Source organism: Manduca sexta, chromosome 13, assembly GCF_014839805.1.
Source record: "Manduca sexta isolate Smith_Timp_Sample1 chromosome 13, JHU_Msex_v1.0, whole genome shotgun sequence".
Taxonomy (NCBI): Eukaryota; Metazoa; Arthropoda; class Insecta; order Lepidoptera; family Sphingidae; genus Manduca; species Manduca sexta.
This window is the reverse complement of record NC_051127.1, coordinates 4,594,867-4,620,128: the sequence shown is the minus strand read 5'-3', so window position 1 is coordinate 4,620,128 and position 25,262 is coordinate 4,594,867. Positions and strand designations below refer to the sequence as shown.

Here is a 25,262-nt window from a genome sequence, read left to right as displayed (position 1 = left end):
ACAGTATATAATATAGGGCTGATATTATTATTATGTTGTATCTTTCCTACGGGAAATCACGGCATAAAGGCCGGTCCTTTTGGAAGGCTTGCGTGGGGACATGGACCCAACACGTAGAGGCCCCCTTTAAGATTCATTACTCTAGTTGGGGTTTATACACCTTGCGAGTACTCTCTCTGTCTGTACTTATGGAGGAAATACAGCCGAAGACAGCCCTTGCAAGGTGCAGGGACTATTGCAGAAAAGATAGGAATAATACTGTGTCTATGGATGGGATCTAGCTGGACTGGTTGCTGGGCTATTGATTGAGACAACGGGATATTATTATTATTATTATAACACGCACAAAGAATAAAACAGTCAAAATTGGCCCAACACAATCTAAGACATATACTGTACTAATCTTTCGCAACTAAAGCATTTATTTGTATTCACACGTATCAGAAACGTGGTTTTTCGGTCCATATGCAGGAATATTCATGAAGTCAAAACTTGCATATCAACTCGCGTAATCTAAACACTGCACACATCGCTGCATTCTGATTGCTATTGCAAGTTCACGATTCATGATCACATCCATCTTGTTGGAGATGTCTTGAAGACGTGACATGGCTTTGCAGATATTTGAGAAACTCTCCGCGGCCAAATACACCGACAACTCTTTCGGAATGCTTTGAAATAATAATGAAGAACCAGAAGGCAAGGGTCATTGCTTCTCGTTCTTCCATGTTTGTTTTTTTTGGCTTGCAACTTTTAGGAACAAAGGGGTGAATCCTGAAGTCCTCATTTCTAACCTTATGTCATTGAAATAGAACTATTTTGCGGATTTTATCCCGGTTTTTATAATTTTCTCCCGACGTTTCGAAGACTTTGGAGCCATCGTGGTTACGGGCGGACTTATAAATGTATATTACCTTTAAGGTTTGAATTTTCAAAATCTTTTATTACTGCTATTATGCAGAAGTGTTTGTGTTAAACCTTCTACCAAATATTTATGTACAAATCATCATTGGCAATTAACATCTACGAGAGATGATTAAGTAGCGTTAGTAGAAGATGCAAGGTACGATATACACCTACGCTGGTGACTTATCAGACCGATTCTAGCCCGAAAGATACGATCACAGTTTTGGCATCGGATTTCTGTATTCTGTGCAAATAGTCCCTTTATTTCTAGCGCTGTCGTGAATCAGTATTGTTTTTAACATAATGTATTCTATTGTAAAACATTTTCCTCTGTCCATTAATTTTATTAAGACACACAAAATACAAATTCACAATCATTCACTTAAACATTTTTCATTTAAATATTTGGATCGCGACAAATATATTACATACTTACAATTATTCACACCGACATAATCTTATAAATCTTTAGGAATACAAAGGAACACAGTCATTACAAAATAAAACGTTGTGGGAGTTACTCTTGCTTTTATTTAATGAATTGTAGTCATTCATTTATCACGCCTTGATCCTATTTTAGGCGTAGGCAGAAGTGTAACGAACATTTTACCAACTCTTATGGCTTAGTATAGGGCGAGCTTTTTACTATTGCTGAAATTGATATCAAACCGAAGTCTTAAACTGTATTCGGTCTGCTACACTCATGCAGAGAAACGCAATATTGCTTACAAAATATTCACCGTACGAATTTTGATATGTATTAGAGATGGGTAATCAGCAGGTTAGTATACAATATGGGATTGATAGTAAGAATGTAATTTAAGTAAAAAAAACACATGTGAAGTTTGCTAATCCACGTTAACCAGCGTGATGGACGATAGCCTTAATCGTCTAATCGCCATATCAGACGAAAACAATATTAGATTAGGACCCTCGTCTCCAGCAATTACCTTTATCATTATCTGACAGCAAATCATCAAATTGTATTTCTTTTTTTTTAAGTGCAATTGCCCCATCTAACTCGTCTTTATCAAATCCAATAAGATCAGCTTAATGATTATCATCATCAATGATCATTCACTCAAGAATAACTCCACAACGTCTAAGAATTATTTACACTGGAGGGTTTATATACAGCTCTCTTGCACCCTATGGGAGGTGGTGACCACCTCGGGCCGAAGTCGGTGGGCGGTGAGTGATGATGTCACACCAGTGGCGGAACTGGGGCTGCACGCGTTCACACCCTTGTTCACACGTCCTAAACTATGATACGACTGGAACAAACAGGAGAGACATATTATATACATTATGACAATAGTAAAAAATAGTCTTATATTTTTTCTTCGTGTTCAAGCTTTCTTAATGGAGAATTTCATCAAAATCAGTTTAATGGTTTTAGCTATGAAAGCGTAAGTAATAGAGATACTTTTATATTTACAACAAAGGATTGGAATTACTAACATGAATAAAGCATCGAAAAATATTATTTTTCAGTATCGCGGTCTTTTAATTTAATTTTACTCCTGAGGTTTCAAAATTTTTACAACTTCGCGGTTATGGGGAGACTGGTATCTAACATACGATTCATCAAAAGGTATTATTAGAGTACTCACACTAGTTATAGGTATTTTATAATCTTTCTTCCTATAGTCGGTGTAGTACGCGCCGCCGTCCGGCTCGGAGCGAACGTCGTCTCCGTTCAGCTTTGTTATCTTACTCGTGGACGGAGGTCTTTGGAGGCTCATGTACCCGTTCGATACCGGCCTCCTCTCTGATTGGGAAGAATATTATTAATTTCTAGCAAGTAATGAATAAATAAATACATAGGCCTTTCTATTTCTCTTTTTTGTTAGTGCAGTAGCAAGTAGTGTTATAGCAAGTTAGTAAGGCCTATTTAATGTTAATACGTTGGTTCCCCCGTGGCTCTTTATCCATCCGCTTATAGTAATTCACTGAAAGGAAATAACACTTTTCAATTGTACCATTAATGACGATCCACTGCCTCCTTCATCCAGACACCTTCAGCAAATCTTAGGGGTATACCTATTAATTAAAATTTTTAGCATCTATCTCTCAGAACTGCTGAGATAGCGGCTTGGCTTATGCCCTTTGCATTGCTATACGACGCGGCTGTTTACCATCAGGCGGACCACTTGTTTATATGCGGATTTCTTCGTCTTCAGCCTTTGGAAAGCTACTGCCAAACTTAGGCCTCGTCCTATAGATTTCCTTACCAATCTGTCGGCATAGCGGCATCTAGCTTCTATTAAGTTTCTACCTTTACGAGGTCGTCCGCCTATTACTTGAATAAAAATCTTACCATACAAACAAGGTATAATGTCAGGATCGGCGTCGTCAGCGTCCCTGGGGTCGGTGGTGTGCAGCAGCGCCCCGCGCGCGCCGCGCCCGTCCGGCCGCTCGCGGGGCTCCGCGCTACTCGTCCTAGACTCCGTCTCCTGCTTCACAGGAGTCGGACAGCTCGGGGCGCGCTCCACGTACATCGCTTCACTGTAGAAGATAATACTCCATTGATTCATAGTAATTTTAAGAAGTATTTAGAGATTTGGCTTGACCTTGGTTAACAAATTGCTGTATACAGAAACAAAATATCAAGTTAAATTTTTATATTTATGACTACCGCCAAACTTTGTGCGAGCGCTGTTGTTATTCGGTTCGAGAAGAACAAGTGTTAGTACTGGTGCCGATAATTATACGACTTGACGTCTATTATCTCATGGCCACGGAGCATAGTGTGAACCATGAATGGCGTTACCATTATTTATTGACAGTCGCTCACCAGTAGGTCAGTGGCTTGCATTGTTGAATATGATATTTATTACCATCGCAAATGCCATATTAAATGATAAATATCTTGTAATCACCAATTAAATCACTAATTGCTAAGCAATATAGTAAAAGATCTCGTCGTCACCTCACCTGAGCGGCGCGTGTTTAGCGGGTAGATGCCGGTGCCTTGTCGCGTGCCGACGATATAATACAGCCAGAACCCCGCACGCTGTCGCCGCCAGCAGAGCCGACATGGCCGCGATGGACGCCAGCACCGGCGACATGCCCAGGGTATTGCTCTCGCCTGTGGAGGTTCTTTGTTATTAAATGGATCATTACCTAGGCATTAGCTGCCATAATTGTTAATGAATCAATTAATGCAAGTGATTGTCATATTGATGTACAAAACTTTAAGAGTCACAGTCTTGAAAAAAAAGCAATTCTTTCTAGATTCCTCGAACTGTCTTGCAATTCTTAATATTATTGGAATAGACAGAGAAAAAGTTGCTTAGGTCTTCGAAACTAACTATTTAAATCATTTTTTTTACGCTAACACTGTTTTGCTTATATCTGTGGTTAATTATGTAAGTTATTTCCAGTTTAAAGGGCATTAAAACGAGTATAGATACATGATTATCTGCATCTGATTATAGAAATGTGCGCAGTTACCAAATCAGGATTAGCACCCTCACTGTTTCGTGTTTATGACAATTCTAAGCCATACCATCAAGCGAAGTGGTAATATAATTTAAAGCAGCAATGAATTAAGTCACAATTTAAAGTCCATCGGGTAAAGTTCGCCATGTAGCCGATATTTGCATATCACTGTTATTTAAATGTGTGAATATTCAAATATTATGAGCAGAGTAATTTTTTAACTAACTACGCTATTTATTATAGCACCGATTACGTAGGAGCAATTTGTTTAAATCACTGCTAACCAGTGGTGGCATAATGGGATTATAATCTAAAATAAATACGTAGAGTAAACCACACTTTTCAGTTTTAACATTACGCATCGAAAATATGATAGTTATGTCGCGTAAGTAACTGGAATTAGCAAAGCTGTTGTATATTTCGATGAAATCCAATCTGCTATAAACAAATACTAGTAACGAATTTTCCGAAAACATCATTAATTTACCAACATTCGTGAAACAAATATTTGTTTAAAATTTAAATTGTATGCATCATTGTAGTAGGAGATAGGACAAGCAAGAAACTGTCCTTTTCCAAAATAAATATCTTATACATCTTCCTGAGACAGTTAAACAGTATAATTCAATACTTGGTAATATCCACTCATTGTTTTATTACTAACATACTAAAATCTTCACCAACTTTAACACTCACAACATTAAGCAAGATAATACTCGTACCACAGGTTTGTTTTACTAAAAACGAATGTAGTTCAGCTCTAATCCAACAAGAAGCGATAAATAAAGAAATGTTGAAACTACTAAGCGCGCTATCCACACCTGGAAGCGCCATAAAAATAGTTCAAGCTGAAAGAAGAAACTTGCAGGTGAAAAGGATGTTTAAAAATTCTAAATACCTTAAGGGGAACTTCCTTTGTGAGAATTTAAAACTGGTTTAAACGGTATTTGGAAGTATTTAGTTCGTATTTTAAGTGGATGTTAAACAGGTGGAATAGTGCTAGAATTTATTAGGTTAGAATAGAGTATGCATGAAGAATGTGGCCTGCAAATTTTGTGTACTAAGTTGTAGGCCTTTTTGGGGAAAGTCGATAAGGTCACGGTCTCACGGTCTACCAGGTGATGGTAAGTGATTGGAAAGAAGGCGTTACGTAAGGCCATGAGCAGCGCTCAAGCAGTTATTGCTCTGGATTATAGGAATGTAGTTAATAATATTACAAATTTTAAGAGTCTTCGCATTTGTGAGTGATGACTGTTGCCAGGAATGAAGAGTAGGTATCGTACAAGACCTAGCTCTTGCCTAACGAAGATTTAATTCCTGTATGTTCCGAACTGCCCTTCTTTCGAACTAATGTAAATATACTATAGATGTTAAGATTGTAAATAAGTATCATATAAATTTCAATACCTTGTCATATATAAAATAGAGAGTATAGTTTCAAATAAATTTGATTATATTCTTCATAATACCAAACTCTTTAATACTTATAACACTAATATCCTTCAACCTAATAAAACAACCATACATGTAAAACAGTAATACGTTAAACCCAAAGCCCAGTTCGATCAAAATAAGTAACATTACACACTACGCTGTTATTAAAGGAAATATAATGGTTTATTACATAATAAAATTCGCTTTCCCCCTACAAACTAGCTCACAGTACCAGTGAATTGCCCGGTATGGTTAAAAATAACACGCGATCAAAATTAACGTGCATTTCTTCACAATTTTATGGAGGCAAGGTATGGTTGAATACGGCTTTTGAATTTCATAACGTTATGTTCTGGAGATTTATGTTGGAACTTGCTTGACCAGTCATGTGTTTGGTTTGTGATGAATTAAATTGCTGTTTGAGGGGAATAGACGCCTTTAGAATTCTCATAACCATTAATTTGTTAACTGAGATGTAAAGGCTCATATGCCATGATGCTAATTCACCATCAGAAAAGCTGTTGCTTTCCTACGTTACGTAGGGACAGAAAGTTGTAATTTCTTTTTTCTTGTCTAGGCAACTAGTATTTTTAGTATGAGAACTTATAAATAGTGACATTATATGTTAATCCTCCACATGCTTTCTGCGATAAAAGTCAGCATTTTTGCAAATGCAATCTCGAGAAACTAGAAATTTCTATAAGTATTCATTAAGACGTATGTTTTATAACCACAACTCTTCAATCATACTTGTATCCACATTACGGGATTCGGGCTTTGATTTATTCTCGCCAACTAGTCACGCAAGATCCGCTCTACTAGATTTAGTTGACGAAGTAGTCGCTGACTAGTGAGCTGGCTTTAGTTTTCATTTGTTATGTTCAAACAGATTTAGAAATTTTATATCTCAGTAGATGGGACAAGCGTCTTAATGTATTTATCTGGCTCGGTTGTGGACTGTGAGTTAGTTTGGGTATTTTTCCTTTTAATAATATATCTTAGATTTTTCTTCCTTATTTTATTTATTCTTTTATTTTCTGGAAATTCTTAGTTGTATGAATACTTTTAATTATCTTTGTAGTCTGGAGTCACAAAAATAAGTAACAAAAACTCATTTACAGTCTTGGAACGTTACTGAGATGCAAACCTGTTTTAGGATTCGTGCCATTCAACAGGTAAAAACGATTATTTCCAAATACCACAATTATTTATTTGAACAAATCTACGAGAACCGACTCGTATGTCACATCTAGCATAACACCATCAAGCAAAATGTAAGCCATAATTCAAACGCTGGCAACCTGTTAAATAAAGTCATTCTAAATATAGAATCGATATCGCGTGACCCAAGACTCTTATTAGGCGAAATTTCGAGCCCGAACCGAGCTTACAAGGCGAACAGAAAAGTGGGGGCAATCAGGTCATATCGTTTTTATTGCAATGCTCACCACGTATTTATGTCGAAATTGCTTGATAGTAAAAATGTTACAAGAATTGCTAAGTTTTAATAGGGAGTGTTTTGAGTGGTTCCATTTAGATTATGACTTTTTTCTGTATAATATGCTGAAGGTGCAGTTTCATTTTAAGTGTCAATTTTATATTAACAGATTCTTGCATAGGTGAAGCCTATTTGTAATTTCAAATATGACGACAGAATGAAAAGGTATCATGTTCATTCAACAGTGTCCTGGTGGTAGGATATATTTTATATCCGTCCGGATAGCGACCACTGAACACAAGGTATTAAAGCCCGCCACAGTGGCACACGCAAGTGTGTCGCATTCCGGCATCGACCTGTATATATTCGGTTTCAACAGGTCGGCATAATTGTGTCGACTGCCGAGGGGTAATCATTTCTTGTCAGTCGCCATTCTATTTGACCCCACTCGACTTACCATCTGGTGCGGTAAAGTCACTTACCCGTGCACGGATAAAAAAGTAGCATATCAAAACAAAGAAGAAGATACCATAAACCTATAAGTTGTGTAGCATTTACATTCTGATAAAAAGGATATTTATATAAATGATAACTAGTAAAAGTATATTAAATACGCTGACCTGTGTATTTAGCCTGTCCTCTCAAAGTGACTGTCTCAATGGTGGAAACATCGCTTCTTCCCTTCGCGTTCACAGCGTATAAGTCAATCCTGTAGCTGACTCCAGGCGGAAGACCCTTCACTTCGAAGTAGGGTGGTGTTCTGTTAGTGGATACGTTGTACCTGACCTGTATCAAAGAGTTGGGTTATAGGATATAGGTTTGTCGACAAACGAACAGCTTGCTCGTTTCATAATTTATTTACATAAAAAAATCATGGATTTAGTTATTTATTTTTCGCACTTAATTAGTCGTTTTGTATCATGCAGTACACTTCACTGCTAGCTAAGCTTCGGAAATAGGCTACGCCATATTTCGAGAACCACGACTTGCACAGTAATTTCATGATATTATGCTAGTTTTATGTTGGCGTAATACAGGAAACCTTAGTATTTTATGATTTAATTGAACTGGAAAATATAATTACACAGCTTAATAGTTCAAAATTAAATATCGATAATGTTTTTTCAAGTTGAATGGCGGTTCTTATGGCAAACCAGCCTCAGGCATAATTAAAATTCCTATAGCCATGAGATCATTGATTATAGATACATTTCAAAGACTGACACATTTACCCCTCTTATTCATAGACGTTATTTATCTAAGTGCTGACGGCATAGCAGCCTTCGCAGTGCGTAGACATAGGGCCGTTATGATTGGCTAATATTGAAATGCAACATGAATCTAGTTGACTGTCAGAACAAACAGCAAGCTCTCAGATAAACAAAGCTGAGAAATAGACTTGTTATCACAGCAATTCTCCGTTCTTAGATAAATAACGTCTATGAATAAGGGGGTAAAAATATATATTTTTTTATCAAACTAATAAACCATCATAACAAAGTATTGAATCTGAATTTAGGTATTCGGCACGATAAATACTAAAACTGACACGGCATACTGAGGAAACTAATGTCTTTTATATTTGCACTTTATGAAGAGAAAATGTTGAAACTTTTTAAATTATATGAATTTCTCGTTAAAGTTCCCAACTATGATCGCAAACAAGGTGAAAAGTGGCACTTAACTGTAAGTACAAACTTACCGTGAGCGAGGGTAGCTCGAGCAGTTCCATTAGAAAAGTCTGCGGCAGCCCACCATCGAAGTTTTCTACGCACTCCACGTATAGAGAATCGAGGCTTTGGTTGGCCACAGTACAGTTCTGAAGATGGAACGGCCGACCTAAAGAATAATAAAAATGATTAAGTCATTGTATTTGATGGAAAAAATGTTGCAGATGTAATTTGCATAAGAGACAATATGATAAATGGGTTTAAAAATAATTTAACCGTCGTAGCAAAAGTGAAAGTGATTAGCACGGTGTATTCCAAATACATTAGTATATCGTGTCTTTAGAAGGTTGTCAAAGCTCTTTTTCGACCGGCGTCATAATATGTTTCATGTATCGCTATGCATATAATAGTAATATTCCTTTAAATCTATTTCCCTTAAAACGATGTGGTTTTGACTAGACACTGTAATCTAGCGTTTAAAGTCATTCCGAGCTTCATCCACTTTTTCATCATTTAAACAACCTCAAAGAAGAGATTGTAAGACGCTGAAATATCTAAACCAATTTATCTGCCCGTCGCAAATTGCACTAATCCGGTCAGTATAAAGACATTTACGAAGCTAGTTCATATCTCGAACGACCAGTCTTTGTGGTACCAAATTGAGCGAACAATTTAATAACAAAATAGCCACGTATTCTCATAAAAAAATATTCAAAACTACTTTCCATAGACTTTTTAAATCATGGGCTTGCGAACAAATGAGTTCTCTTAACGTAGAAAAAAAAATAGAATAGAAACTATCAATGCGTTTCCCAATTTAGCATTTTCTCACATTTTAATCGACTTCAAAATAAGAGAGGGTCGCTTTATTCATCGTAATTCATCTTATTGATAAACTACTAAATTATGGAATATAATATCAGTTAGTATTTATAAGGAATTACACGAGTTGAATCAAGAAATGCAGTGCGTACAGTTTTCTTTTTTGAGAAGAAAAACTATACAGTCACAATAAATTACATTAGCAAAAAGGTTGCATTCATATTTCTTTACTTATGATTACACTTATTTCACCTATACACTGTTAAAAGTTACATACTTTTTTAAATTTACCAATTTAATAATCGTACAGACTCACCAGCTGCCACTAGTTGGAACATGCAAGGCACCTTCTGTTGGCCGACTGCATTCTCCCCGTAGCACGCCAGGGTTCCGTACTCCATGTCCGTGGTCGGAGTGTAGTTCAGGGTCGAAGTGTGACCGTGACTACTGTATAATCTGTGATAGAGAAATTATTGTGGTATTGATAAAATCTAAGAAAGGATTTTTATTAAGTATTTAAAAAAATAATACAATATTCCTTTAAAGTTTTTACATTCATTCAGCTTTAAACTTCAGTTGTCCTCATCAGCATACAATCTGATGTTTTAGTTAGTGAAATACACCCTACAATATACATGATAGGTATTACTATTCTAGAAAATATTATGCAAACCTATAAAAAGTACACAAATACCACGACACACACCAAGTCCGTAAATGAACCAGTGAAATAAATTCAAAAAGCAAACAGCACATTTGAATTCTTGTACATTGTTTCCAACGCTATAAGCGACAGTGATTGCTTATTATGAAGCGTGTTTGCATACAGCGTTACGTTTTCATTAAAAAAGCAAAAAACGCGGCAAAGGAAACAAACGATGCAGCCACGCGATTCTTAGTTATTCCCGAGGCAAACTTTGTCCAGGTATAACGTTTGCAATCTACTAAGTTTCTTTTTGTTGCAGAATTTTCTCGGGTCACAAGTTTAAGTTTCATAATGTTAATAGGAAAAAAAGTTTAACATTTGTGACACACAAATTAAAAACTATTTTAATAAGATTCTTCAGACAAGAGTACCGACAAAATAGGTCCACACATGAAGATAGTGAGCAAGTAGCAATAAAAAAAAATTTATTAAAGAAACTAAATTTAAATTGAAAATGTGAACGTGGTCATCACTCAGTATTACAAAATAGACTGTTTAAACATATTGTAATAATTATAGTAACAATTATTACCATCACAATAAGAATAGGATACTAAGTTATATTACCTCGGAGGGATTTCGGTCTGTTCTCCAGAGTTGTTGAAGGTCCAGTGGAAGGAAACCAGCGCCGGATTGGCGTCGACCGAGCAGTGCAATGAAACTGTCTCATGCTTCAAAGCTCCAAAGAGTTCGCCGTCTCGTCGTTCCGCGCATACTGGTGCATCTAGGCAGATAGGAAAATGTATTAAAAACAGCATTTGTAAATCGTCGAGTTAATTTTGTCTTCACCGTGAATGAGACGGAAGGTTAAGTATATCATCAGTGTCTATAGAAATTAAGTAGCAAGTATATATAGTAATGCATTTCAAAACTTTATTATTGATGAATTTATTCAATACATTCTATAACTGTTTGAAGACGCATTGGGTATGCGTAAAGGTGAATAGAGATTAATTAATTTGCATACCATTATTGTACCGCATTCATATATATTTTAGCGAATAAATCAGAAAAATTAACATTGCTTAAAAATTTCAAAAACAAAATCGGCAACCCCACGACGTATTATAGTTATAAAGTTAGAAGTAGTTATTATATTAAGCATGATAAGGAATTTTGTAATGGAAACACAGGTATTGAGCAAAAATTTCATCAAAGTAAAAAAGGTAAAAAACAATATTTACGCCATGAAAATAAAATATTTACTCAGTTGAAACCAGAAATCCCTCAAAACCAGAATCCGAAATTCATCAAACGACAAGATCAAAACGTCCCCAATATCACCAATTAAAACTTAAGAATATCAGACAAAAAATAATCTCTAACAATAACAGAGTGGGGACGGAACCCCTAACGAGCTCGGGCCAAACTATAGGAAGTTAGGAAAACGCTTAAATCTTTTAATGAGATGAGAGATCAAACTTGTCTGTAATGAGGGAACTTGCAGCGCTGTAGATGACATTTGACGTGTCTTCGGCTTCTGGATATGAATTGGGTTAAGGATTATGGTTGATTGAATGGTTTTCGAGATTTCCGATTTTATGGACTTGTTGACTGTGTTTGAAGTTGTTGTAATTCAATTTTATGTGGTAGATAATATAGTATATTGTATAGTTGTTGAAATATCAGCTTCTATGGATTAGCTAGCCGACTAAGATTTAAATAAGTAGAGTCAGAATCCAAAAGTTGATTTTTTTTAATTAATAAAATAGAGCGTTTCATCTTTTCTGCTTAGACACTTTCACGTGAACGTGGCGAAGATAGAATTCTAGTTCCTGTTAATTACTTTTTCAGGTAAAATCGTGAGCTTTTCAGGTGAAATTGCGGCTGGTGGGATTTGCTGCTTCCGAGACAAAGCTCCGGCGAGTTTATGAAATATTGTTTGGTAAAATTTAAGCTTGCGCGGAAGCTCCGCTCCAAATTATACGAGCTTTTATCGGAACTTTTTAATGAATGTCTGTTAAGATTATTATAGTGATGCATCTTGCAGAGGTATGGTTGGAAATTTTATAATTTTTTATCAGGTTAAATACTAAGTACATTCCGTTTTTTGTTGCGTCTGTATCAGATGGCTAGTGTCTGTTATACTGTAAAGCAATGCCATATACTATTTGTTTACTGTATGTATAAGTAGACCAGCTCAACTAAGGTGAAACGACTGTCGTAAAGAAATTAAATAATTATTAAGTTGCCTTAAATAATTAAGTTATCTCAGGATGATAAGTTTAGTATACCAAAAAATACTTTGTAATTCAAGGTATTGGATGGTGTTATTCTGCTTATGGGCAGTCGTATCGCTTTCCATCAGGCGAACGGCAAGCTAGTCTCATCATTCAAAGCAATAAAAAAAAGAATAAGAATCGTTCCTTTAGATTTCTTCTATTTTTGAAATTACTGTATCTAGACGTAAAAGAACCGAATTTGGTATTTTAAAGGCCATATACCATCAGATAGCCTGCTTCCTCGGTTGCCCGCTTACAAAGACCTTGTCGACTATCTATTTGCATCTTTTTCTTTTCAAATTACTTCAGTTCAATTATTTCTGATGACAGAATATAAATCGCATCAACTCACGCCACTACCAACATCTAAGTAAGCACTATGGGTCATAAATTCGTGTGAAACGTAAGACGCAGGCCTCGAGAGTAATGCTTCGCCGATCCCCTGATCCCTGACGATGTCGCACCCGCTCGCTAAATGCGGGCAAATTCACTACTAACAACGATGGGCACGTATGTCCTGAGTGCCTTATACCATCTTGCTCGGACCGATTTTCATCTAAAGATTTTTAGGTTATTTTTTAGTTTTAAAGGTAGAAGAACTATAATTATTATTAATCTCTACTACATTTAAGAGTCGTGGTGCAGAGGTAATGAGCCAGCTGTATGACATGGAGGTATGATTTCGCTAGCGAGACAAATTGATCCGCCCCAAACATATTTTATTAGGACCAAAACTTGTGTATACATTTAAAAAAAATATCAATCATACCACCTTATTCATAGACGTTATTTACCTAATGACAGAGGATTGCTGTGATAACAAGTCTGTTTCTCAGCTTTGTTTATCTGACAGCCAACTAGATTCAAGTTGTATCTCAATATTAGCCAATCACAACGGCCCTATGTCTACACACTGCGAAGGCTGCCATGCCGTCAGCACTGAGAAACAGGCTTGTTATCACAGCAAAGATAGAGCTTAGATACATGACGTCTATGAATAAGGTGGATATAGTTTAATGCCAAAGCCCAAAGTCAAAACTTCATATACCAGTACCAGTAAATAAGGTCGATAGTAATAATAAGCAACGTGATAGGGTTGCTAGAAATTCATATTATACTAGTACTATCGACGACACAGCGAGTTGTGAATCCAACTGACTTGAAAATATTTAAAGGTAAGCAAGATTTTGATATTTTAGATAACTTTACGACTTTTAAAACAGATCGCCTATAATGTGACATCGAGAGGAGGCCGTATCATCGATAACTAATGCCTATCGTAAATATCGAGGGATGGTACTCACATCTAATGAGCAGTGTGACAGGGTTGCTAGTGCCTTTGCCCTCGCTGTTTGCCGCCATGCAGGTGTAGTCGCCCGCGACAGCCCTGGTGACCTTCTGCAGCACCAAGCTCTGCGCGCTCAGGATCACGCCAGCCGCATCGTTGTGGTATATCTCTGTATTCTTTATCGGAGAAAAATAAATAAATTGTAATTAAGTGGGAATTCAAAATTTGAGATATTTTTTTTTATGAAGTACGTTAAAAATATTAAACAGTAATTATTGTATTGCGTGATTCTTTTCTGAATAGAATTAATATAATGTTCTTCATTTTTATATTTCTACACCTGAGAATTTTTTGCAAAGTAAAAAGTGTTCAACTGTCAATTTCTCATAATAATATCCCTATACAAAACAAATCATTACGATCGAATACTATTGAGATAAGGACAAACACACATCAACAATATTAATAAGGCCATGTGTATATGTAAATCACCTAACCGACAATATCAGCAAACGTCACCCGACAAGCCGCAAGCCTCTCGGGCTTCTGTCTTAAGCCTTGAAATATCTGGTACTTACTCCACGGAACCACACCAAGCGATGTGTCTTCGGATTAGCCTTTACAGTACACTCGAAGTACACATCATCGCCTTCCTTGATTTCGTCAGGGTTTAGGTTCGAACCCATCTTTAAATCAACAATGGGAACGTCTGGGGAAAAATATATTTATATTTAAAACTTTATTGTACATCCTAAATATAAAAAAACAAGACAAATTTGTTTACAGACGATTGAAATGATGAAAACATTGGTGGTACAAATGGCGGTCTTATCGCTCGAGGCGATCTCTACCGTATTGTTTGAATTAAAATAATTTGATAAAAATCAAGAAAAAAAACTTAAAATATATTCTAGATTCTTGACCCTTACAGAAAAGTATGATAGATTGATCTTATTAAATTTTTTAACATTAATTACTATAACAAAAATAAAGCCACAACTGTATATTTTGAAAGAGGTTAGAGTAAAATGAACGTAATGAAAAACCAGAATTTATGTAAATAATAATCTGTCAAATATATAGCCTAGAACCATCGCCCAATAAATTCGAATCAATATCTCATTTATCAATTCGTCGTAGTGGGGTAATTAGTAACAATTAAACAAAGGTTAATAATGCATAATAATGAAATATCCATTTCCTACACTACTATATCTATAACGTAGTATAAACTAACATTATATCAAATCTATGGGCCAATACTTTTACTGGTGGTAGTTCTCTCATATGTGAGAGTCAGCCTGAGTAGGTACCACCACAATGTCTATTTCTGCCGCCAAGCAGCAATGTGTAGCCATGGTTGTGTTCCGATTTCAAGGACATTGTATCCAGTGTAACTACTGGACATAATGAGACTTAACATCTCATGTTTCAGGATGGTCAGCGCAGTGGAATACCAAACAATACTTTGTAATTCAAGGTGTTGGATGGTGTTTCTACTGTTTATGGGCGGTATCGCTTACCATCAGGCGAATGGCAAGCTCGTTTCGTCATTCAATCAGCTATAAAAAAAATATCAACTTACAATGCACGTTCAGTTTCCATTTGTCTTCGATCGCTGAGTCGGGGATGTGTTTGTTCTCAGCGCGGCATGTTAGGTACTTCCCGTCGTCTTCCACGCTGGGCACTAGACTCAGCACACTTAACGTCTCGTTATTTTCGGAGAACTGGATAAGAAATGAGTATTAATAAAATATTGACAACTGGTAAACCTTAGAATTTCCTAGATTATGATCTAAAGGTGTCATCGCTACGGCATTTAAAACCTGCGGGGTTCAAGTAATAACTCTTATTCAGGCATTAAATCTATTTTGATCCACAGTAGGCAATAAATATGAATACCCTTAACTACATGAACACTACTACGAGAAATCCAAAAACATGATCCACAAAAACGAATCCTTATAAAGCTCAATAAATAACCATAAACACAAAATAAAAACAAATACCATAAACACATTAATGAATGAATAAAGTGACCAAACCAATGCAAAATAAATTGAATAAAGCACCACACTCCACTATCGCATTTAAAACGTACAACAAATTAATAATAGCAAATCGGAATGGAAAAAACGTCCCGAGAGTCTGTAATGGACACTGGTATCGTAAAAAAACACTCATTACACTGGATGGTTGGGAGAATGCAAAAAAAGAGAACAGAAAAGAATCTATTAATTAAAACACAATGGGAACGAACGTGAATGGGACAAAAGTCTGTGAAAATAGTAAAGGTGGGGAGTTGGTGAGGATGCGAGCGGGTAGCGGATTTTATAGTTAATGAGAAGTTTGGAACAATTGAACAGGTTTGAATGACGTTTGATGAATAGCTGTGTCCCAGATTTGTAGATAATAATGAACGTATTATAATAGAAAAAAAACAAGAGGCTTAGGTTAAAATCATTATGTTAAAGGAATTGCTCGATTACTCTTTATATTTCATATTGTGTTCGTTCTAGAGTAACCGTAATTTATTTAAAGACAATAAGATATTAATGAGCTGTTCAAAAAGGCGCTTATTTTTTATGATATTGAATTATAAGGCAAGAAAGCTGCTGGCCCGAAAATACTATCACCTAAAAACCAAACTGCTAGTCCGGGGAAACTATCAAGCAAATAATAGACCCAGAATTACGTTATAAAATAAATATTTGTACACAAAAATCTATATAATAATACTATTACGTTCAAACTAAAACTACAGAAAGTAACAAACACGTAACACAGCTTACATAATTGGTCTCCAAACATAGTTAACTCTAAACAAGCTGTTTCGTAACATTTTGTGTTCTGTGCTAAAGACTCCTGAACGATAACTATGTAGCACATTGTAACTATACTTAAGTAGTAACTTATTCAACACGGAAACTGATATCGATTCAAAGATTGAACAAAACTTAGTGACTTCAGCGTACCGATGATTCAAATTATAAAACAAACGAACATTATACAGTACGGGTCTCTTATAATTTGATATTCCTACTTTTCTCGTAGCGTTCTTTTTATCATTTAATATCAGGTATAATTCATGCCCTGTTATTACTTTTCTGAATTTTGATTTAGCAACGAATTGTAAGTTTAGTGTACGTGTACTCGACCACACAACACCAACAATATTATAAACATCTAAACAGTTCTCCACTTTTAAAAAACAACACAACCCCAACTTTACAATACTCCAATCGCTTTGTTCGGACTATCGCAAAGATGGATCCATCAGAATAAAGATTTCGTCTTGCCTACAACTGACAGATTTGGTTTATTATCGGGACCAGTTCGTAGATTAAGATTACGATCGTTAATTGAATTGTCGTAAAGAAAACAACCCACTCCGTACCGCACCAACCCTGATCCCTTACAAAGAGCGTGCTCACGTTTTTTGCCATCCGCTTCAGCTGTCTATTGTTCTTCCACCAAGTGACATACGCCTCCGGTCTCGAGCCAGTCGTCTTGCATTCAATTTCGTACCTCTTGTCAGCCGACACTTGCTTCTCTTTCGTTAAAATGTTCACTGTTATCGGTTTCACTGTGGAATAAAGGGTCGTTTTAGTTTTGAAGTATAAATATAATGTGAATAGAGTTCATTTTCATACGTCAATCGAAATTAAATTTTATTTTAAGTTGATAAGATAAAAATTCAGATTTTTAGCAAAAAAAATCATCAATATTAAGTTGTTTTATGTTAATTCCCATCTTTTGTCTCTAAATAAACTATGAAAGATCTAAGAGTTGACGTAATAACAATTATTTTTTCGCAACTAAACGACGAGCCTCGAGGCAAAGTTGTCGGTTTTATACCTTCCGAAGTCTTGATTAAATTGCTATAATACTTTGCTTGACACTTTGCTCACTATTCATACTTAAGAGATTAAGTAGTTTAAGTACCTAAATCTCATAATTAATAGTGAGGTGTAGACTGATACATAATTCAATCACATAACTTTTCTTATTTAAAAAATCCTATAGAAAACTTATTTGGTAGGCGTAAAAAATACCTAAATCTAGGTATTTTTAATAAGCCGTGGATAAGTATACAAACTCTTTCTTTTTACAAATATGAAAAACAATCTCAGTATTTCCATTAGATCCGAAGATAGAAAACCTAATGCCAGCGGCTCCGTTAGTGCATTCTCTGCTCGCGCAATTATCTTTTAGTTTTATTCAATTTAATGAGGAACTTCAATTAAGCTCTTTTTGTAATGTTTATTAGAAGTTTCAGTGCATCGTTAGCATTTATATAGATATTTATCGTAATTTATAGGAAAACAACTTCAAAACTATTGTTTTTTTTTTTCTCTGGCTCGGTTAAGTGGCTACAGTGGAGAATTTATTAATATTATTATAAGATATCTAGGACTGCAACTTTTAACCATTGCCAGAATTTTGCCGGCCTGACCCAGTTGCAACCAAGACGTATTTGCAAGCAATATTTTATTTTATCAGAAAATAATTATTGACCGAAATATTCCCGTAATTTAAGGCATTCTGCAGACGCTACTGATACAATGACAAAGGACTCAATATACATCCAATACTTACAATTGATATCAAGTATCAAGACTTTGCTCTCAGGCGGTGCGAGGTTGGTGTTAGAAGCCTGGCAGATGAGTCGTGAGTTGAGATGCTGCCTGCCCACGTTGGGGAAGGTGAGGGTGTTCACGGTGATGCCATCAGCTCGCTGGTCGTACGAATCGTCGATCACTGTGTTCTCTAGAAACCACATGACCCTGGGTCTTGGTCGACCTGTGACAATAAACAATAAAATAATAATATCAGCCCTGTATTATATACTTGCCCACTGCTGAGCACGGGCCTCCTCTACTACTGAGAGGGATTAGGCCTTAGTCCACCACGCTGGCCTAGTGCGGATTGGTAAACTTCACACACCTTCGAAATTCCTATAGAGATGATGTACAGGTTTCCTCACGATGTTTTCCTTCACCGTTAAAGCGAACGATAAATTCACAAAGAATACACACATGATTTTAGAAAAGTCAGAGGTGTGTGCCCTTAGGATTTGAACCTGCGGACATTCGTCTCGGCAGTCCGTTCCACACCCAACGAGGCTATCGCCGCCGTCATAAACAATGATATTAGTACATATATACACTATATTCCATTTCTGTAAGGGGTAACAATGTGTTGGATACTTAAGCCCTTGGTCTTACAAATAGATTGGCTTTCGTAACGTGATTTATGCCAGAGGATACAATAATATTAATTCCAACACTGTATTATACGCTGCCTTACAGCTAAGAACAGTCTTCCTTACTACTGAATGTTTTACTTCTAAGTTCATCACGAGTACTACAATGACCCTCACGCCTTTTATTCCCAAAGGGGTAAGCTGAGGCGCAACTGGTGCGCAGACTTTCCGCAGTATATATTACGTCTCGTGAAAGAAGGCGAGCCTATCGCCATATCGGGTACAAATTCCAGACTCCAGGCTGATACTGAGTAGAGGAACCTAATATCACTTTTCCCGACCCCCGAGAACGAAACTGAGACCTCAGCACTGCAGTTGTACCGTAATACAACAAAGCCACCAAGGCAGTCCCACGCTTACCCTAGCAGAATTTAGGTTTACCTCATGCAGACGGGCAGCTAATGGCCTTTTATTTATTTTAGGACAGCTTTTTCAATCATCAAATAAGTTATGGCGGACAAAGAACTTTGACATTTTGACAAGTTTTACAAAGAAAATGTGTCAAAATTACAAAGTTATTCGTCCGATAAAAGCTATGAACAAAAGTTATCTATTGAAAAATCAACCCTTTGAGTTACCAACATAAAATATTCATATAAAAAGGAAGCAATCATAAAATAAAAAGGTGTTTGCTTACTCAAAACTGCTGTATTTTTTTTTTGTAATATGAATAATACTTGGCAATTATACAGCTTATAATGCTATATCATGATTACTATGTAAAAATTTACGGTAGAAAGAATATGGTTTTTTAAATTTTTAGCAATTCTACACAATGATAAACAATTTATGTCATAATATTAAGCTATAAAGCAAAACAGAGCTGGTTTTTTCATTTGCTTATTTACTGTATGTAATTTATTTCGCTTCTCAAAACTCTTTCACTAAGGAGCTGTGTTCCGAATGCTCTTAACTATTTTTAATCCCATAGACTCACGCGCCTAGAGCTCTGTTAAAACAAATTAATTATTGTAATTATAAAACACTAATCTTGAATAAAAAAAATCTGTTCAACATCATAATATCCCCAATTATTAATACTTCATCCTTTTGAGATGAAAGCGTGAAATATATTTGATAATAACATCCTAACGATCGTGAGAAAACTAAACGTACAATGAAACAAGTTTGTAATTGACGACTATCAGCCTGTTAGATAATGATCACAGCGCGATAATTAAGATGCCTACGAGTGTCAAATTCGGCCCATAAAAGGATTTGGGTAAGGTTGCCATAGTTTCAATAATATACAGGATATTCACTAGCAAATGTTTTTAAAATAAATAAATGCTTATACATTTTGTAAAACAAAGTCAGTGAACCTGTCTGTTTGCTTACAATGAACTCAAAAATGACTTAACAGAATTCAATAAAATTTGGTATGGAAATAGTTTGAAACCCTGGACTTTTTTATCCTTGAAAAGCTCTTTGATGCCGGGAGAGGAAACATTAATATAATTATTATAATCAAAAACACCAATTTAGAAATAACCTCGATGATAGGTAACCCTGTGATTTTCAATTGGGTTAAAACTTATTTTTATAGGGTATGGTGATCATTTCAAAATTATAATATATTCAAGCGATATCCGTCATAGGGCATAATATTTGGAAATCAAATGAAACTGGCAGAAAATAATATTGAATATTATTGTCTAAACTTTAAAAGGGTATAAGTCTATGTATCTAGAAAATACAGAAGAAAGAATCTGAAAGAAAAAAGTGTTGTCTTCAATTATCACTTTTATTTAACGGATATTAGAGTACTATTTCAAGCGACAAATTATTAATAAAATCGTGACAGAAGCTAAGTAACACGTAAGAAGGGTTGAACAGACAGGCATTCGGTCGTAAACCAAAAGCGCAAACTTTGCGCGGCATATTAAACAACTTGAGGCAACTTTGCCTGTAAGAGATCATAAACTTGAAGTTACTTGTAAAATTAATCTATTACATTGCCCCACTAGTCGTGTTCACTAGATCTTGGACGTTGGTCTTTTTATCTTGAGATGGCAGGCTAATCAAGATCGTAAATATAATGTAATCCAAATTTTATTCATATTATATAAAAGCAGGGATAGCCTAGTTGGTTGTGGAACGGACTGCCGAGACGAATGTCCGCAGGTTCAAATATCAAGGGCACACACCTCTGACTTTTCTAAAAATTATGTGTGTATTCTTTGCGAATTATCGCTTGCTTTAGCCGTGAAGGAAAACATCGTGAGGAAACCTGCATACCTGAGAAATTCTCTATTAGGAATTTTCGAGGGTGTGTGAAGTCTACCAACCCGCACTAGGCCAGCGTGGTGAACTGAGGCCTATTCCCTCTCAGTAGTAGAGGAGGCCCGTGCCCATCAGTGGGACAGTATATTATATAAATGAGATGTTTTGCGGAGACATTTTTAAGAAAACCCAAAACCATTAATTACAATTGGATGTTCGTTACTCATACAAAATTATTAACCTTCGAACTTTTCGAAGAACATTGTACATTATATCCTTATAAAAACATCAGTCCAGCAAGAAAAAAATTGCCTTATACTAAAACCGATCTTAACAAAATATGGAGTGATGGTAAACACTCCTTGAAGATTACATTTACATTACCTCTCTGAAGTCATCGCAAATACGACAAATCACCGCCGTATGGCGAGCCTACATCCCATAAAACAATAAGTCGTAAATAAACAAACAGCGCGTGGGCGGTAATAGCCGGCGGATGATAATAACTAGGCGGTAATAGCCGCGGGCCATAACAGATCCAAATCTCACGCCAAACCGTGGAGAAATCTTCATTAGGGACAGGGGTTAATTTGTAATTCGAAATTGAGATCCTCGAAGATCAATAATTGTTAAATGTATCATTTTACATAGTGGCACGATGATCGTGGTTTGCAAAGCCAATATCGAATACCACATAATAATTAAGAGTACTATTACCGCCAAATCTAATTGCATTCATAATGGCATCGGTGCATATAGTATCAATTTGTAAGAAGCTCATTATTACTAGCTATGAGAGCGACTTATTGTTCACTTTCTTATTTAATGAGCACAGTAGCCTTGTTTTGAATGGAATGGCCTGCACAGACGAAGGTCTACAGTTTCAAGTATCCAACACTTACACCTGACCATTAGAAGATATTATATTGTTTGCATAGTTTATTAATTATCGTTTGCTTAAACGGTGAAGGAGAACATCGTGAAGAAATCTACATACTTGAGAATTCTACATTAGGATTCGAAGGTATGTAAAGTTTGTCATCCTGCACAAAGCAAGCGTGGTGGACTAAGACCTGAATTTAAGGAGAAGAGGCCCGAGCCAAGCTGTGGGCCAATATAATTTTTAAGGTTGGTATTATTATTATGAATAACAAGCTCTCATAATTTCACCCCATGGTTGTCTGGAAGAGATCCCTCTTAGCAATAAGACCGCCTATTGTTGCACTAGCTATAGTTAATTTGTATATAGATTTTTTCTTTTACTTATGTGGTGTTCAATAAAGAATTATCTATCTATGTATCTCATACGCAATCTGTCATTCAAATTGCAAAACAATAATTGTAATGAATTGCCTCAAAATGTGCCCATAGATTTATCACAAGGAAAGTAATTCACATGCAAATATAGGACTTACCGCCTTCCACTTCGCAAATAAGAAGCACGTTTGAGCCCTCGTTATAAGGCTCCACCAGTTTCGTTCGATCTCTTCTTTTGACGTCATATATCGTTGGTCTGTTTGGTGGGACTGCAAATAAAATTGGTATTAGTTGCATGTGAAAATAAAGTTATCAATATTATAACTGAAATAGCATATAAAATATAATTTCGAAAGACAACATAGGTACAAAAAACTCTAGAAAGTATTTGTGAAATTAAAGACTCCGTGTTCGTTGTTGACTTAAATGGAAACGTAAACCGTCAGAGCTCTTAGTAAATTTAAAAGCTTGTATCTTTTACATATTTGATTCATACAAATTAGAAAAGCAATTCAACTGAACATCCTGCAATCTTGATGACATACGACTATGCAAAGTGTCTGATGTAAATAATCAACAACTCGCGCTGTTGTAGGACGCTGTGCATGTTAAACTACAAACAAATTGTTGCATACCAAATACTATCATATTTAGCAATGTCGACGCGAAACGGAACTAACTCTAATACAAAATAAAAAATACTTAACCAGTATAGACCAATATTGAATTAGAAATGAAATTTAGTTTCGATCAAAAAAAGCAAAAACTTATAACTAGGCTATATGAAGAGTTGACCTTAGCCGGTTATACACACACACATCACGCATTTATTCCCAAAGGGATATGCAGAAGTGCAACCAGGGCACCCACTTACTTACTTACTTAGCTGGTTACGTCATGAACACAATCGTTTAGCTCGGCCATTTTTATTGTTTACTTATCTATTACAAAAAAATCACTTACTTATAACTGTAAAATTAACTTTAAGGTTCCGTGTTGGAGAGTTCTTGAAGTCGACCCTGCATCTGTAGACGCCAGCGTCTGATGCTATCACGTTGTCCACCATCAGGACAGCTGGTGTGGCGCTGCCGCGAAAGAACGCGCGATTTCCAAAAACCGTGGGAGAGGACCACAGTTTTGGCTGGTTTGTAGAACGACCTCTGATGTCGTAGCTGTTTAAAAAAATACAAGTGGTTTATTTTAAAGTTAGAATAGACTCCTATAAATGATATTCTAATAGAATATTGGAGGTGGTTATTTTGCAATCGTTCCGTGTGGCTAACATAACTTCTTTAATTACAAAAGTCACTTTCTGCAATTTTGCTTCAGTAAATGTAGCTTTTAAAACCCTTCATTTATCTCCAAAGAACAGTTAACTGAGTTCAAGCTATATTAGCACACAGCACGATGTCTATCAAACATGTTCCTTTGACGAAATGAAACTGTCGAAGTCAGTCTAGTGTTAACATTTGTAAACCTGTTATGTGACTTTGTAACTTGCCTGACAGCTTCTTGAACTGATGGATGGACTCTGACCTTATTGGATGCTGAATACGTACAGAATGTCAAACTGCGCCAATCGATCGTGAGTATTCGAGATATAAGTGAATTTCAAAGCATCCTATCTTTGATAGGCAATTAATTTTGGTGATGTACGCTACACGACAAATATATTAGTATAAATCTCAAAACATGGCAGAATTATTTCGAATTTGTTGATCATTTTATTAACTTCAGATATAATGTCAACCAAGAATATGTACAGACATTACAATGCAAATTACGTAAATAAAAATCACAGCTCTTCTCTATCTTTTTATTTGATTAATTTTGTTGTAGTTTTAGGCTCTCCGAGCTTCATCGCTTAGTGTCGTAAAATACGCCTTGTAGATTCTTGGTCATAGAGGATGCAGTGGCGGGTGTAAGAAAAACAATAGTGACCTAGTTAGTTCTCGGATATTAATTACAAGAAGTATCTGTACATACCTGTACAAAGGCTGATCGCCATCAGACTCCTTGAACCACAGTACCATGACGACGTCGTCATCAGAATGGAGTGGCTGGATGTCACACGGCAGCGAGGCTTTCTTTCCCAGCACTCCTTGGACGTCCGACGTAGGAACTGTGAACAAAGATATATATTTCTTTAAGTCTTGGCAAGATTATTACTTTGTATATGATAATGAGGTGGTTTAATTCTATTGTTATTGTGGATAAATTGCTTTTATTACCCCTGAAGTGAATACCAATTTATTTGTTGCAGAAATTATTATAATCGAGGTAAGCATATTAAGAATCCCAGCCAAGATACTAGTAGCAAAATTACTTGTTAAGAGAATACAGTCTTTCAGCATGATATTGCACCATACTATTAAATTATTTAACTTAATAAATATATATGTAATATATTATAAAAATATATATTACCTTAGTTTAAAGCTCTTCTAACTAGTAAATAAATAAAGGGCCATTATTTATTGCCGTTTTGAGCTTTAACTACCCTTAATAAGGCACAAAACCTACAAGTTTACGATACCTTTTATTGATAAAAAACTGTTGATCGAATCGAGTAATTACCCCGATCCT

General features: G+C 35.9%; 1 protein-coding gene across 1 annotated transcript; it reads right to left on the bottom strand.

Moving 5' to 3' along the window:
* Window positions 1–918: 918 nt before the first annotated feature.
* Window positions 919–24,764, bottom strand: LOC115453527 (hemicentin-1). Its single transcript, XM_030182226.2, has 16 exons — window positions 24,663–24,764; window positions 23,640–23,848; window positions 22,835–22,945; window positions 18,530–18,733; window positions 17,365–17,516; window positions 15,516–15,657; window positions 14,509–14,639; window positions 13,947–14,106; window positions 10,988–11,144; window positions 10,031–10,170; window positions 8,925–9,061; window positions 7,843–8,008; window positions 3,844–3,997; window positions 3,227–3,414; window positions 2,520–2,677; window positions 919–2,180 (listed from the first exon to the last, which is right to left on the bottom strand). The coding sequence occupies exons 1-16, from the start codon at window positions 24,707–24,709 to the stop codon at window positions 2,034–2,036; spliced, it is 2,403 nt and encodes an 800-aa protein (XP_030038086.2). The 5' UTR covers window positions 24,710–24,764; the 3' UTR covers window positions 919–2,033.
* Window positions 24,765–25,262: the final 498 nt, after the last annotated feature.